Source organism: Ambystoma mexicanum, chromosome 6q (genome assembly GCF_040938575.1).
Source record: "Ambystoma mexicanum isolate Mex_15411 chromosome 6q, UKY_AmexF1_1, whole genome shotgun sequence".
NCBI classification, from domain to species: Eukaryota; Metazoa; Chordata; class Amphibia; order Caudata; family Ambystomatidae; genus Ambystoma; species Ambystoma mexicanum.
The window spans coordinates 155,678,756-155,696,076 of NC_090937.1; the positions used below are offsets into that span (position 1 = coordinate 155,678,756).

At 46.2% G+C, this 17,321-nt stretch overlaps 1 protein-coding gene across 2 annotated transcripts in view; it reads left to right on the forward strand.

The window, feature by feature from the left end:
* The window catches only part of USO1 (USO1 vesicle transport factor), a 1,608,467-nt gene that overhangs the window by 651,286 nt on the left and 939,860 nt on the right, over window positions 1–17,321 (forward strand). For both annotated transcript variants that reach the window (XM_069630579.1, XM_069630578.1), the window contains exon 11: window positions 11,806–11,894. In XM_069630579.1, coding sequence (XP_069486680.1) covers window positions 11,806–11,894 — 89 coding nt within the window. The remainder of the gene's footprint in view (window positions 1–11,805; window positions 11,895–17,321) is intronic.

Here is a 17,321-nt window from a genome sequence, read left to right on the forward strand (position 1 = left end):
CATTCCACTGAATCAAGCGCTTTAACCGCATCAAGCAACGCAATAACCAATTCCCATCCTGAGCCCTGCATTTGATCCTTAACATGGTGTAATTGGCACAGATTCATGGTCTTATTACAGACCCCTATAAAGCAGCATTGGGTTGATTGCCCCAGACCGGGCGCTGTCTTGGCCAGTCTAGTTGCTAGCATTTTACCCAGTTTTAGCATTGACCTTTCATAATAAAATAATTAAATGAGTCTATAAAAAGCACATTCCTGCAGGGCACGGCCCTTATTAAGTAGGCCTATGATCACTACTTCACCCAAGTTCCCCGGTAAAGGATCTGTCTGGAATGCATTCTCAAACTCCCGAGTTGGGGCACTAGTGGATCTGCATAGACTCGATGGAGCTCAACGGAAAACCCATCACTTCCCGGCGCCTTATTTTGCTACATGATTTTAATAGTGTAAATTTCAGCCTCCTCCTGTATAGGCGCATCCAATTCTTCCTTAGTCATGCATCAATCTGGGGAGCTTCACCAGCTATGTGGATTCCAAGTCAGAATAGGTACCCTCGCTAGTGTACAATCTTCCATAATACGAGTGGAACTCCTCATGTATTTGCTGTTGGGAGATGGCTATATCTCTGTTCTGATCCCAAATCTGGGTAATTATCGAGTTGGGTTGTTCCCGCCGTATAATCCATGATCACAAGCGACCTGCTTTCTCTCCTTCCCCGTTTAACTTTGTAGTATTTTGGGCCTACTCAAACTTGGACTGAGACTGCTGTACCGTCTGATACGTATTCAATTCCCCACTTTGCCAACTCTCCTTGCAGGTGTTTGACGTTTCAGCCTTGGTCAGGAACTCCGCTAGTGTCTTCCGGACCCAGCAATTGAGGAAATACACAGCTCTCTGTGTCACCTTGAATGCCTCCCACTGCTTCCACACATCAGTTACTGATCCCTCATTTACCTCGAAAAAATTAACAATTTCCTCCTGCAGTGAAGCGGCTGCATCCTTTAATGCCCCACCTGAAACTTCCACAGCGAAATTGCTGGCCTCCGGAGTGGTCTCTGTAATGTTGCAATCAGTGGGGAATGATCCGACAGAACTCCACCCTAAATATGTAGTATCTGTAAACCCACCCTATGGTGAGATATTCCAGGGGAGAATATGAATCATGGGTTTTAGAATGGCAGGGGTAAACCAGTTCCTGCCTGTAGGTAAGACATGATATCAAACAGTGAAGACAGACACAAGTGATCTCAGTTCAAGGGTATTTATTGAAAATCAGTGGGTTGGTTAAACGCCTATCTGACCTAAATCTAAGGATAGGAGCAAGCTACAACCATCAAATAGTAACGCAGTCCTAGTCGGGTCTATCAAAATAAAAGGGCCTATACTAAAATACCTATAGCCAATCCTTCCTTCTAAATACAAAAGGGTATGGGACAATAATGTATGCAACAAAGAAAAGTGTTAAAAATGTCCAGACGGTTGAGCAGTTTGCCTCCCTTACCCACGTTTTTAGCACTGGGCAAGGTGGCACGTTCGAGCTTTGCACACACTCTGGCTTCTCTGCCACGAGGACACAGTTCGAAGCATAATCAACAAATATATTTCTGTCGTCCTGGCTCTCCCTCCTTCCCAACTGGTTGGGAACGCCTGCATCCGGAGGCGGGCCGGAAAAGTTGGCTGAAAAAGATAGCTGTCACTTAGAGTTTTAGAAGGGGAAAGGCCTACATCACGCATGCGTCCTGCTGCGTGCCGGGCCCACACCTTACCCTCACATCACCAACGGTCCACACCCAGTTCCTGTTTTTCCGCATACTCGGCTGGTCAGAATTTTTTGCAGCGCTGCGACTCCCTTTTCTGCCCGTTCCTTTGGCTGTCCATCCCTTTTTTCCTAGTGATTGTTTCTTTGTTTTATTTGTTCTATTTGCGGTGCCTCCCTCTATGCATGCCGTATGCGACAGGCTTCAAGCAGTGCATCCATTGCCAGAAGCATTTTTAAGCGGCCGATCCCCACTATGCGTGTGTCTGCTGTCTAGGTATACATCACTTGGTGAGTACCTGCATATTTTGCTGTGGAATTCACCAGAGGTCTCTGTGGACTCGCCTTCTTTCCATGTCCAAGCTGGGACCGGTACTGAAGGCAACCGAGGACTTCGTTCGGAACAGGAGGGAGGCCGATATCGTTAAGAGGGGGGGACTATACCTTCAGGTGAGGTACTAGTTTCAGCACTGGCTGTTGGTACCCAAGGGAAGACTGCCTTCTCAGTTCCAGAGTCTTCATGGGACCGTTCAGGGGGAAACCTCCAGCCCATTCACCTGAAAGTACCTCTGGGTGGGAAAGGGTCACAGAAGACTCACCCGGTACCGGAAGAGTTTTTTACTTCGGATAATATAACAACGGTACCGGCAAAACCCTTGTGCAAAGAGGTTCGGGGCTCTGGGGATTGATTCGGTCCATTCCGATTCCCCTGTATCGAACAAAGCCAAGTTGGCTTCTGCACATAAAACATCTGGTACTTTGGTACTAAGAGTTGAGCCTGTGTGCTCCTCGGTACCAAGGAAATCTCATAAGTCCTCTAATAAGAGGCATAAATACTCTCATTCAAGACCTAGTCCGGTACCGAATTCTCTGTGAAAATACAAACTGAAGAAATCTCCTGTGTCTCGGTAGCAGAGCCAGAACAAAAATTCAACTTTAATGTCTGACTCAGAAGACTTTTGACGCTTCATATTTTTTTACTTTTCCACCAGAACAATTGCTGAGCACTCCTTTGAGAGCTCAGACTCCTCACATTTTGCCTCAATGTTCTCCTCAGTCTGAGGACAATTTGAGCCAACCTGCACTGGGGCCATCACAACCTGCAGCCCAACTGGTTCTAACCAACATTCAGGTGCCTAGACTGGTGGTGTTGAACATTTTAAATTGTAGCCAACCGCTTGATGCAAACGATTCTTCTACTTCTCCTATAACATTGAAGGAACCCTTACCTAGCCCTTGCCAAATGGCAAACGACATGACTAACACTGTGCTGGAAACTATGCTTTCTGAGCCCTTCCTCGAATTCTTGGCTCAACGCATCAAGTACAAAATGTCACCAATACTACCGCAGGGATCATTCCAGTTGACCCTACTCCCAACCCTTTACTGGTACCAGTGGACAATGTGGACCCTGCTCCTCCACCCAAAAAAACAGAAAATGTCAAAGGACACTGACTCAGATTCAGAGGAGGACACCACTCATTCACCCTCCAAAGTGTTCAATGACATTCACTGAAGCCATGTAGTCTCTTTAAATCCTCCCAAAGGATAAGCCTGAACCCGGCTGGTGTTTTTGGGAATTGTCCGTCATGGAACAAGCTCTAGCTCGTTAAGTAAACCTCATTCCGATCCCCACATCTCCAAGGCCCTTGATAATAAATACAAGGTGCCCAAGGACGAACCCTTCATTCTCATGGGAAATCTGCCAGCTCAATCAACAGTAGTCTCTGCTGCACTAGGCATAAAGAACAAAGGCCCTTCTCCAGGGCTGGACAAAAATGCAAAAATATTGGAGACCTAAGGTAAGAAGTCTTACACCTCCTCTCCCTTACAACTTAGACAGATTAACACTGCTACATTTCTGGTGGGATTTAATATCCTTAACTGGGAGAATCTAGAGCATTTCACTGACATGCTACCTCAGGAAGCTGCAGACAAGTTCTCTTACTGGATCTCTGAAGGCACAGAAGCTGGTATGCAACAACTGCAAGTCATTAAAGATCTAACTGACACAACTGTTAGGGCAGTTACTAGTGCAGTCTGCATGTGCAGACCTGTATAGCGGACTGCCTCTTCCCTTTACCAGGATATCCAGGAGAAGCTGCTTGACCTTCCATTCGATGACAGAAATGTCACAGCAGCTAAAACTCTCAGCTCCATCTCGATGAAACAACCATATCACCAAAACGTCAAGGCATGTATGCCCAGGAATAAATCGGCCCCCCCTCTGCCTCTGATTCTGTTCGGCGGCAGAAGTCGTCTATTTGACTTTTGCCCAGGGCATGTACTTACCTTCTGCTGCATCCATCATCCAGGAGCATACATTCCGGGTAGCAGGAAAGCTCTCCAACTTCCTCCTTTTTTGGAAAACCGTTACTGAAGAGGAGTGGGTTCTAAATATTGTTCGTCATGGGTACCGCCTTGCCCTTCCAGCTGCTCCACCTTACTCTCCTCCAAAGCTCCAAAAATCATCCCTGGAGCTCTTGGAAGAGATTCAAAAACTCCTTCTAGGAGCAATGCTATTGGTTCCCCAAGAGGAAATAGATCAGGGATTTTACTTGCGTTACTTCCTGATCCCAAAGAAATCGGGTGGGATACATCCAATTCTGTCCAATTCAGGTCCTTTGAGACCTCAACCAATGTCTTTCTCTGGATACTTTCCATATGATAACCATCCCTCAGATTCTGGCTACCCTAAATCCAAACGATTGGATGGCATCGGTAGACTGACAGGATCCATATTTTCACCTCAGGGTTTTCACAAAGGTTCTGGGGTCAGTGGCAGCCTTTCTTCGGTTGCAGACAGTACATCTATATCCCTACCTAGACGACTGGCTTCTCAAAGCCCAGTCTCCTGAGGTATTGCTTCAGAAGTTAGTTGCAAATAACTTGCAATACTCTGTTCAAACTGGGTTATCCATAAATGTGACAAACTCCCAAGTCAGTCCCTCGCAAAGGATCCAATTCTTAGGAGCAGTTATAGACACTACTCTACACAAAGTCTTTCCACCCTTGGAAAGAGTGGAAGCCATCGAACAAACTATCGGTCGGTTCTCCACTCAGCAGTCACTTAAAGCTTGGTGGTTTCAAAGGCTCTTGGGCCTCATGGCCTCTTGCATGAACCTAGTTCCCTTTGCAAGGCTCCATATGAGAACGACCCAGTGGCATCTTGCTCTCAAGTGGAACCAGCTCTCGGATCCCCAGGAAACAAAGATCAAAATTCCAGGCCATGTCCAAGACTCTCTGCGCGGGTGGAACTCCCCAGAGAACCTGTTAACGGGATCTCCCTTTCAATCTTCCCTTCACTAAATAGTCATAACAGACTCTTCAGAGTATGGTTGGGGAGCCCATTCTCAAAGCTTAACAGCTCAGTCGTTGGTCCTCTCAAGAAAGGAAGGACCACATAAATGTACCAAAACCAAGAGCCATATTTTTCCATCTAAAATCTTTTCTTCCCTCAATTCCAGGACAGGTGGTGAAAATTCAAACAGACATAACCACTGCAATGTTTTATATCAACAAGCAGGGGCCGGGGGACTCGCCCCTACCCCCCGTTTCTCCTAGCAGAAAAAACGTGGTATTGGGCCATTCAAAATCACATTTTCTTGTTGGCGTCCCATCTCGAGGCAGAGTTAGCACTAATCAGGTTACAGTCCGCTGTGCACAAATTGGAGCTGAAACCATCAGTAGCACACATGATATTTCAGAAGTGGGGCCATCCATCAGTAGACCTCTTTGCCAATCAACACAACACACTTTGTCTGCAATTTGCATCAAGGCAAGGTCAGGGTCCTCGGTCTCTGGGAGATGCTCTACATCTGGATTGGTCAAATATAGCACTATATGCCTTCCTCACCTCTTCCATTGTTACACACTATGTTGCTGATAATCAAAATGTCACAAAATCTGACCATGATTTCATTAGCCCTGTTCTGTCCTCACCAGATTTGGTTTCCAGATCTTCTGGAGTTAGCTGGGTATGCCCCCTTAGATCTTCCACTTTCGAGAGATCTTTTGACTCAACAGAAGGGGCAGGTTCTTCACCACTCCCCTCAATTGCTCAACTTGAAGGCTTGGTTCCTGTAAAGCTAGCCTTCTCCCACTTGAATTTGTCAGAACAAAACATTGCTATTATGTCCGCCTCCAGGAAATCTTCCACTAAAACAATATTGTAGCAAATGGTTACGTTTGTCACTGGGCCTTAGAATAAAACCTTAACCGTCTAAAGGCCTCCATTGATAATGTCATGTCCTTCATGTCTTATCTTGTTTCCACCGGTGTCAAGGTAGACACTTGCAAACATTACTTATCAGCTATTGGTGCTTACCTGAATAGAGAACGCAAGTCTTTTTCTCTTTCCAACGAGGCCATTAAAAGGCACTTTGCGGGCCTTTTACGTTTAAATCCCCCTATTTGCGAACCTCCACCTCAGTGGGATCTCAACGTGGTCTTAGCAGCCCTAATGCAAAAACCAGTTGAGCCTATGGCTTCATGCGATTTAGAATTCCTAACTTGGAAATCCGCCATCTTAGTGGCCATTACTTCGGCTAGAAGAATTGGGGAGTTCCAAGCTGTTTCTTCTAAGGAACTATATATTGTGTTCCTTAAACACAAATTTGTCTTGTGTATGGTTCCCTCCTTTATGCCTAAGGTGGTTTCCGATTTTCACTTAAACCAGGAAATGTCTTCCTGTTTTTCTTCCTAGACAGCATGCAGAAGAGAAATTGCATAACCCAGATGTAGTAAGAACTTTATTATACTACCTTGAAAGGACCAAAATGTTTAGAAAAGTAGATCAGCTTGTTGTTACCTACGGTGGTCCTTCTCCTAGCAATAAAGCTGCAAAGGCTTCTATTGCCAGAGGGGTTGTCTCCTGTATCTCCAAGGCTTACGACTTGAAAGGGCTCACGACTCCGCAGAGAGTTCTGGCTCATTCTACTAGAGCCAAGGCAGCATCTGTAGCCTTTACCAAGCACGTTCCCATTGTAGACATCTGTAAAGCGCCTACCTGGGCTACCCCACTTGCCTTTTGCAAGCGCTATGCTATGGACACATCTTCCAGAAATGGTGCACAATTCAGCCAAGAGGTTCTCCGCAACTTGTTTGCCTGAATCCTGTACATGCTGTCTCCTCTACCCTTGCTTATTCAAAGGCTTCTTAGTCTGGTCGCAACCATTTGGGAAGTAGGGAGAGCCAGGACAACAGAGAAATGAAAAATGACCTTCATGGTGATTCAGGTTCTCTTAGTCCAGGCTCTCCCTCCTTCACAACACCCACCCAGCCTTCCCGTGCAGTACGCATGTGCTTAAATTCTACTGCTTTGGCGGAACCACAAACTGGGTGTGGACCGTTGGTGACGTGAGGGTAAGGTGTGTCCGGCGCGTGAGGGGCACACGTGTGACGTAGGACCTTCCCCTTCTAGTGACAGCCATCATTTTCAGCAGCTTTTTTCCGGCCCACCTGTGGATGCAGGTGTTCCCAACCAGTTGTGAAGGAGGGAGAGCCTGGACTAAGAGAACCCGACTCACCATGAAGGTAACTTTTCATATAGTCCTTGCTGTGGTAAAGTGCTTCAAATACAGTGTGAACTTAATTCATAGAAGATGTGTATCTGCAGGGATATCACGCTAGGTATACCCTAAATCAAAAAGACATTCACATATAATTATATATAATGTAGTTAATTCATTTGTGAAGTGGTTTTATTTTTGTTCAGAAAATTCAAAAAATAGTATTACAATATGTTAAAAGGTGACATAATACATACAGACATCAGAAGGAGAACAATTGCTATATGCAATAGTCTTTATGTATTATGTCATCTTTTAACATATTGTAATACTATTATTTTTTGAATTTTCTGAACAAGAATAAAATCACTTCACAATTGAATTAACTACATTATATATAATTATATGTGAATGTCTTTTTGATTTAGGGTATACCTAGCGTGATATCCCTGCAGATACACACCATCTATAAATTGTATTTGAAGCAGTTTACCACAACGGGGACTATATATATTTGTTGATTACATTTCACCACCGCTGTATACAGGGACAACCCTCTTTAGTTGGATCAGTTCAAAGCATGGACATCAGGGCCTTCTGCCAAAGTCTCTTTTCCAATGACAGTCTTACTGCAGAGGGCCTGTCGTAAAAAAGAAATATCAAAGTTCCATTTCTATTAGGATCTTCACATGCACAAATTCTCGATTCCAGTATTTATCATGGTCTCCCTTCTTCAGGCTTGGACGCCTTTGTACCAGTGTGTTTACTCTTGGTCTCCCTCGTTCGGGCTTTTACCTTGGATCTTCCTTGTTCGGGCTTGGATCCTCCTGATATCAAAATCGAAGACTTTCAAATGTGCAAACAGTTTTGCTTAAACCGTTTCAGGGCCACTTCGATTCACTTCATAATAATATTCTCATCAATCTTTTGGCTTTCGTTTCTCTTGGCGGGATACCTTACAGAATTTCGATTGAGCACACTCATGGTGCCGGACCACTCGGTTAACGGTATCTTATCTTTCCTTCTCAAGTTCAAACATTAATCAGCAGTTTAGCTTTACTCGCGTCTTTCTTCACACGCGTTTAACAATGTTCATTCCCTAGCACTCGTACTACAATGTTAACACTTGCAACCTTGACTTCAACACAGACCGGTCTTGCAGCGATCTCCCCAACTCACCGGCTATGTTGATCTCTCTAATGCTTCTTTGCTGTTGGAGCCAAGGACGATACCCCAGCGGCTGCGCTCCTCCACACATTGGTTGGTTACGCGGGAGGGCCTTATGCTTCCTGCTTCGAAGGTTTATGGAAAGTAAATGTTTCTTGCCGAAAAGTTCAAGGGTATTTCCCTTCTGGCCTTATTGGTTTCCCATCTTTCTCCGCCTGTTCAGCTGCAGCCTCGAAACTGCTGTTCATTCGTGTGTTTTGCCTCTCTCAGAGTGTGCTCTCGTGCTCTGCCTTTTATCGGTGTGGGGAAGTTTAATGGAAGTCAGGTGTGAGTGATTGTTGGTATTAGCCTGACCATAGTACTGGAACATGTCCAGGACAGGTGTGAGTCTGTTTTCTCTCAGAGCGGGCTGTCCATGTGGAAGTGTTGGAGAAGGGAAAGGGGGTGGGGTAAAGTTTCCACATGTACTACCTGGTAGGATGCATTAAAGGTGTTACAGGAGGAGGGATACTGCGTCTCGCCATCCGGTGTCCCACTCCCCGAAGACCCCTCTCCCAGTTGATACTCCCGCTCTGGTCCACCCCCAGGGTCTGTATCCAAAGGCAATGGCTGTGCCCTGGCCACCTGAGAGATCGATCCCCGGGGACTAGAGGGTGAGAAACCTTCTGTATTCTCACATGCCCCTGTGTTTCCCCCACAGTTCAATCAAGTCCAAGTCAGTCTAGACATGATACCTCAAGGCTGATGCCTGTTGTTTCACCGGGCCCGACCTCCCCTGTCTATCCATGTCATGGTCTAAAAGATATAATCTCCCCTCCCCCATAAACTCAACTTGTCTGAACCTAATGGTATCACTCTGACCAACACCCAGCTACGGAACACCCTTCCACCTCTTGTGCACCTGCACACACCCAATATACTGGACCTGCCGGTCCTCCATCCGCCTTTACTTTACTTGCTTTACTTTCTCTGGACATCGGACCTAGGTCTCTGCGAGGGAAGCCACTCCGCGCTCCCCTTGACTTGCTCATACAGCTCACAATTAACCTCCTCCTATTTACTACTCGAGGCAAAAAACAGCATCAGAAGCACAGAGTCCATAGTCTCCAATGACGACCTATCTGAGGCCCATGATCTGTTCCAGCAATTATGCGCAAACCTTTGACTTCCATGCCTCCGGATTGGCCAGCCTCATATCCAATCTGTTTCCTGCCTCTTGCGTCGCCAGAAAGAAATGCGACTTCCCTTCATCCAGCACTTTAATTTTTGCCAGAAATATCAGCATATTTTTCAGATTTGCCGCCCGCAAGTAGCGCCGAATCGCATCAAATTACCTCCTCTGTTTTTGTACTTCTTCCGTGAAGTTGGGAAAAATCGAACTCCTGGCATTGCCCGTTTCATAGCGACCCATTCGGAGTGCCTCCTGCAGGATTGTGCCCTGATCTCGGGAAATTGGGTAATTTAGTCACCATCGCTCCCGGGTATCCACCTGGGGGTGGGGGCCGACCTGGCACCCAGTGCGCCCGCTCTACCGTGAATAAGTTGGAGAAGCCTCAATTCCACACTCGGGGCCCTCATCACCTTCTGGCCTCCCAACCAGACAGATGTTACTTCTGCGGGAACGATCCTCTGCTCTTGATTCTAGGGTCCTCGTCTCCCCCCACCAAACCCTTCACCTTGTTCTGTAGTGTCGCAACCTCATCCTCCACCGTGCTCACTCTTTGTTCAACTTCCATCACCCTCTCGCAGACTTTACGGACATCTGCCCTCGCCAGGGAGACATCCACCCACACCTCTTTAATCCTGCCTTCAGGGATGATCTAGAGTCCGTTTTTCGCCACCAATAGGCTCTCCATTGTCACACCTCCTGTGTACTCCAGTCTCCACTGACACCCCCATTGCGTGTTGACTCTTTTTAGGCTTTGCCCCCACGTGATGTTCCATTTTCTGTTGCCCCTTAACCATGGCCGCGCGGGGTTACATCTGGTGCCGAAACAAAAATAGCATGCCAGATCCCAAACAGCCACCACAGCACTGCCAAATGATGCAGTCCAATTGTAGTGTTGGTATACTGTAAAAAAAAAGGGTACACTCTATCAGTGACGCTAAGCAGAAGGGTTTAGGTACACAATCCTGTTCCCCATAAAAGTCAGCAGCCCCCTGGGAGCCCTTACTACTCCATATGCCCCCTACACCACAGCTCAAGTACCACTGCAAGGTCTGCTGCACCTCCCACATGCCAATCTTCAAGAGGTAGCGTTGCGGGGTCTCACCTGCCAGAGCAACCTACAGCGATCACCTATGTAAAGAAATCCAATATCTGCAAGAGCTGGCGCACGGGGGGCTCGCCCCACTGCCTGCCGCCTCTGTTTAATATGCCGGTCTGTACTCCAGCTCATTTCCAAAGCACCCGAGTGAGCCAATGTGCAATCACTTCTTTCCTGGACCACGGCACTGGCAACAACGACCCGCTACTCTGCACCGCCCACCACTGCCAATTCAGCACACTGGTAGTACCTCAACGCCTCTGCTGCTTCCAAGCTGCCAGGGCGGGCAGGGGGGGGGAGATAGGGTTCCCGCTCTCTCCACCAACGTGACCCCGATCGGGCCGCTCCACACTGATCGTGGCAAAATGGTGCCACCCAACCCTCTGCAATGAAATGCTGCAGATGTTTGATGTTGCAGCCCCCGCACTCTGCCTCGAGTGCCCATGTGGACCAGGAACCTGTGGCACTCACTACCTGGGTAGGAAAAGCAGATTACTTCAGGAGTTTAGTACGGGCGGCCTGGGAGCCTCTGTGTAGCATGTCTACGTCTGACAGCTGCTGGCCACGCACCCCAAGGCATGCACATATTTCAAAGATTCACTGTTTGTGAAGTTACTCCTCTGCAACAATTCTCTAGTGTTATCTTTCTTGTATTAACATGCAACCCACAGTACTGTCAATATATGTACATAGAAAAGTCTTCATCTTGCAAGAATCTGACTTGGACTCTCATGACCAAGCAAAGGACCCATCTACTCATTGCATAGAAATAATAAATCCAAATAAAGTGGATGTGATCCGGTTTCAAATAGGCAATTTGGTTTTATTTTTAATGGCTGTTATTTGTTTACTCTGATTTCAAGTGTGACAAGGATGAACAGTCAAAACATGGGGATCTATGAAAGTTAATGGTAGACAAGTTAGATAAGTTTTCTGTTAAATACTTTGGCCAGATGGTTTTAAGTAGCTGTCTGAGAAGACCTATATATTTAAACCCATTGGACCAAAAGAGTGCACTACTCCTGTGGAACTAATATCATTATGAATGGAGTTAGTAGTTTGCTCCCTCTTTGCTGATATACATTATTTTCATCCTTTGACAGACTATCAACACAGTGTCAGAAGTCATTCGAGGGTGCCAAATTAACCAGGACTACTTTGCTTCTGTCAATGCCCCTTCCAATCCACCAAGGTAGGTGTTCTTGAATGTGTTTGTGTTTTTTATGATCTGTATAGATGTATGAAAACGTAACATGTACATTTGGTTCTTTTGTCAGTTGAAAGGGCAGCTTTACAGGCTTAAAGTAATTGGAACTTGTCTAGTTACATTGTCTATGCAAAGACATCATGTTGCTTTACAGGCAAGAATTTAAACAACCTTGAATGCTAATGTTTTCTGTGACCTCTTTACTTCTACAATGTGAAAATCCTGTATGTGCTGTATGCAGACATAAGAAGAGTCTGGTGTGTCAGAATGCTATCTGTGATGGTGGAAATAGCCTGAGTTTAAAAAAAATGTTTTTATTAATGAAATATTGGTTGCTGTGTCTCTGAAAGTGAGTGCTCCTAATCCAATTTCCCCTTTCATAATGCTCCATGATAGAAAGGCAGAGTGAACATGTTACTTCACTGAGATAGTCAGCAGCGGCCTTGTGATGGCAAGGATGCAGAAGTACAAGATTGATACAAAGGTGTCACGGTGATTGCTACAAACAATCCTTGTAGCAAAAAGAAAAGGGAACACCCTACCTATCACTAATGCCTCAAATAATAAACTACGGATCCTGTAAGGATGTCCAAAATAATAAGTGTCCACCGTTGTATCATCTCCTACTTCTTTCCCTGACACTTGAAAATAACTAACAGAAAAAGTCTCTGCTGAGTCCAGAAGAATAATCCTCTTCTGCACAAAAATCCTCTTCTTCTGGACAAAAGCTTCTTTGAAATGGGCCAGGTGGAGTATTTCCCGTCCCCTGGTTTCTCGGTTTCTCAATGTCCAAATGTTCCACAATACGTTTTATTTATATATACAGGAGGAACAATGCTCTTTTGAGCACAAAAGAGCATACAATAGATAATCAGATTTGATGGTAAGCAGTGAGTTTCTTACAATTGGGTGAGTTTGAGGGACATACTGGCCAGGTTGTGGAGGGGAGTAAATGGAACAGTCACCGGGAACAATTAATAAATGGACATACATAGATTAAGGACAACCAACATTGGACATTCTAAGTGCAGGTATGCAGTATGGGCAGCTGTGCTTGGAACGTGACCATGATGGGGGAGGCAGAGGAAGTGAGAGGCAGGTTAGAGGCAAGGGAAAAATGTTAGCTAGCAGGCAGATGAGAGGTCGGTTAAGACGGTAACTCAGAGGCGAGGAGTTAGGGTTTTAGTTTGGTTTTGTACAAATCCTTGTGCACTGTTTCTTGGATGTCCGGGGGAAGAGAATTCCATGCAAATGGAGCAAGAAGAGAGAGAGAGCGGAAGCAAGAGGAAGCACAGGGAGGGCGAGGAGCCACAAGGCTAGTTGAAGAGGCAGATAAGAGATTACGAGAAGGCTTAGAGTTGGATAGAGGAGGATAGATACGGTGGTGCATTACTGTGGATAGATGTGTGAAGCAGGAGAAGACATTTAAATATTGGCCCTGTTTTGCATCATCAGTCATCCAGTCTGGTGCTAGTACAAGGAAGTAGGTGTGACATGAGAGAGTTCAGAGAGTCCTGGTAGCAAAGTTAATGATCTTGTTGAGACGACAGAAAGCATAGTTGGGGACACCAAAGAGTATGCTGGCAGAGTAGTCCAGTTTAGGGAAAACGAGAGTGTTTGAGATGCTTGGCGGTGTTAAAAGTCAGGAGTTGCCTGATTTTCCTAATATTTGAGCAGTTGGGGCAAGCTGCTGTTCTAGTTTTGGAGATGAAAGTAGAGGTGCGAGAAGGGTCAGTTGAAGAAGAGTAGGGGAGAGTGCCTGGTGGGAACTGGATAGGCAGAGGAAGAGATGAGTTTTTGGCAGGGAAGACAAGTACCTCTGTTATCGTAGATTTTAACACCGGGGAGTGCAACGCCATCCACTATTTAATGGCAGAGGAGCGTCTGAAGTTTTGATAGAGAGATCAGAGGAGAAGTCAGGAATAGAGAAGAAGATTTTAGTGTCACCTGTGAAGAGTTGGTAAGAGACCCCAAAGGAGGAGATTAGTGCCCCAAGAGCACGAGTGTAGAGTGTAAAGAGAAGCAGACCTAAGACCGAGCCTTGTGGAACATCAACCGTTAGAGAAGTAAGTTGAGAGTTGTTGTTGCTTCAGGAGACAGAAAACTGGCAAGGTGCAAGGTAGGATTCAATCCAGGCAAGGGCTTGATCACAAATCCCAAGAACAACGAGTGTATTTAGGAGAACAGAGTGATCAACAGTGTCAAAGGCTGCAGATGGGTCAAGGAGAATTAGGATAGAGAATAGGTTTGAGTGCTTAACTGAGGCGATGAAGTTGGACACATTCATGAGAGCAGTTTCTGTGGAGTGACTGGAATGGAAACCTGCTTATAGGATGTCTCGAAAGTTATGGATGTCTAAGAAATTGGTAAGATGGTTGAACACATAGGGGTTGAATACCAGAGGGGATGACTCCCTACCAGTGGTTGCTTCCACTTCTCTAGTTTCCGGTCCCACACCCCATGTTGGTCGACTTGGCACTCTATCTCTCCCAAGTACCATGGTGAAGAAGAGGTATGGTGCTTCTATTACTTCCCACCTCTTTTAGAACTGTTCCACCTAGTTTACTTCCCTACCAGGCATTGCGACTATGTGGAGTAACAAAGATGTTAGAGATGCCTTTATGGGCAGTGTGACTATTAGGATGACTGAGGATGCTTTGCTGCTCTGCAGAGGAGTTCTGATCTGATCTGTTGTAGGGTCTCAGACCCTTACTTCTGGGCTTCTTTCCTGCTGCTCACCTCTCTACCTCTTGCTTGGGGTTCCCGGTGCCTTCCCGTCCACCCACAGACCTTTTTTCACGGTCACCGGTGGTCCAAGCATTTTTGGAACGCCTGCAGTCTGTCATGGGGCTTCACGGTCTCTCTGCGTAGCCTTGTGCTATGCTGCCTCTCCGCAGTGCAAAGCCTATTCCAGCTGGTGTGGCTCCTGCTTTGCACGTCTGATAGACCTCGAGGATGCCTGGCACTTCCTCTTTTCTACGCAAGAGGTCGGTCCACACCAGAGCTGCTTCACGCCGGCTTGCTCCCATCTCAGCATCCTGGCTGCCTTCTTCCTTTTCCTGTGTTTGCCTTCATTGTTCCTCCAGGGAGAGTTAGACAAGCTTGTAGGTCCTTCCATCTTTATACACAATGTCCATAATGACTAGTCCACTCCTGTTGGTTCCATGGGGTGCTCTTCAGCACTCCACACATTTTCTTCGTCTTAGTACAATTATGGTTGATCTCTACTGGGTCACAAATGCTCTTCCTCGTCACATTTTTGCAGTGGGTTTCACATGGGTAGTCCCTACACTTCCATGCCTTAGTATGAGGCAGTGAGATGGGTTGGTCTACATTACATATGGGACTACATTACCCTTCACAGGATGAGAGGGTGAGGGAGGTGGAAAAGGGACGGGTTGGTACCGCGTTCTCCCTCGGATGTCCTCCCCTGTCTCACAATGGGTTTCCCTCCGCATGTGATCCTCCCATGATACACCACCCCAGGGGTACTTTTGGACTATGGCTGCAAAACTCTCCCCAGCCTCCCACCCCCACTTAGGAAGAAGGGGCGGCTTCTAGGGATTTGTCACACAACATGGCAGTCACAAAGTTACTTGCGCTTCTGCCAGCAACTGTTGGAACCAAAAGTCCAGCATGGCAGGATCTTCTTGTTAACGTTGGCCAATCCTGAGTCTATTATAGTAGCCAAAACCTATGCCATTTTATTTTGAGCTTAGTTTCCTGTGACTTTCCTGACCAGGGGCTCCCTTGTGTTCACTGCATGGGAATTGTCCACAGCAAAAGCCCCTTTGTTCTATGAAAGATTTGTCCTCTCCCGGGAAGGCAGGAACTGCCCCAGGGGGCAGGGAGTGGGCCCGTGCTTGAAAGGACAGGCTCTGCCAGACCAAGGGGAAGTCGCAACAGGTGTTCATTGACAGAAACCTTATGATGTAGACGGGCCACAGAAGGGGGGGGAGCACAATCAGAGTAGCCCATGAGAGCTACAGTCCAGAGGAGTCTCATCACCTTGGATTGTCCTAGGGCTCCCAAACATTCTTGCAGGCCAATAAATCTGGATATGATATTGCCAGACACCACAGAGGAACTTTCTGAAACCACAGTCACGATGGGAAACCTTATAGGAGGTTAGGTACTCGAGCCACTGTGGTCTTTTTAAAAAAAAAATTATTTAAGTGGGTGGAGACCGTCCCCTTAGTTGATTCATGTTCAGACTCTGAAAGGAGGAGAATTCACCTGCAACTCTCTTAGTGCAGTCTACTCCAAAGTCTTATTCAATAGAGGTGAAGACGGAGAGCTCCAAGGAAGAGACAAGCTCCTCCCGCCCTTGCACCAACTCGGTCAAATATTTGATGTGACCATTTATTTAACGAGGCCTGCTTGTAACCAGAACACTGGTACCCAGGTTCCTGTTCTCTGGAGATGGCAGCCCCTGCTTTCTTTTATCTACTAAAAATACCTTTGGAAACCCTGACAGGGTTCCCCTATAACCAACAACCAAAGAAGTGACCCTTGACTCTCCCTGCATCGCCAACTGCTTTTATGCTGGTTTGGGCACCTTCAACTTGGTCTAAGCTGCTGCAAGGGAACAGCGGGAGTTGTCTTCGATCTCTATTCCTGACCGCCTCTGCATCTCTAGCTTCGACGTCTATGTTCCATTTCCTAGCTCTTCGTTACACAAACGTTGCTGCTACTGAACTGAAATTAGTTATTGGGACCCGACTTTACCCAGCTCAGCTGCAAAAGCACCCAGACTCAGTGTATTGTAGAAAACCCTACACACCAAGAATTCAAGTTATTTAAGAGATCCTGTTCGGCCGGCCTGCTTGAAAGACCACGCTCTCTACATTTTTAAAGGCCTTACAAATAATGTTGCTTCTGAAATAAGTGCCTGTGCACCCCGGTCTTGAACCCAGAGTTTCCCCTTTTATTCCTAAGTCTGCATTCTCTTTGTTTTCCCGTACAGGGATAGGGTAGTATTTTTGATTAGTTTCTTTGTGTTGCTGTGATTAACCCCTCAACTGCTGAGGGTTTTACCTCCCAATGCTGAGCCCTCTTTTGGACATTTCGGTATGTCGGCATTCAATCCCTTGTAACCTTTTTTGTTACAAGTGATATCCCGGTCAAATTTGCATCCCTTTCTTCCCACATGAATGATATACAAAGAAACCTGTGGTTTTTTTTTATTGCAAGAGCTAGGAACAAATGGGTTGCAGTTCTGAATTCGCCATTTTTCAAGCTTTCAGGAACATGTTTTTTATAAGGTTACCATCAGTTTTGTGAGAGGTAGGCAATTTCTTTTCTCCCCTTTTTTTTAATGGGAAATGCTTGGATGGAATAGGAGGAGGGTAGGAAAGATCAATAGGAACACCAAATTTCTGAAAATGAGTACCTGGCAAGGTGGTTTGGGGG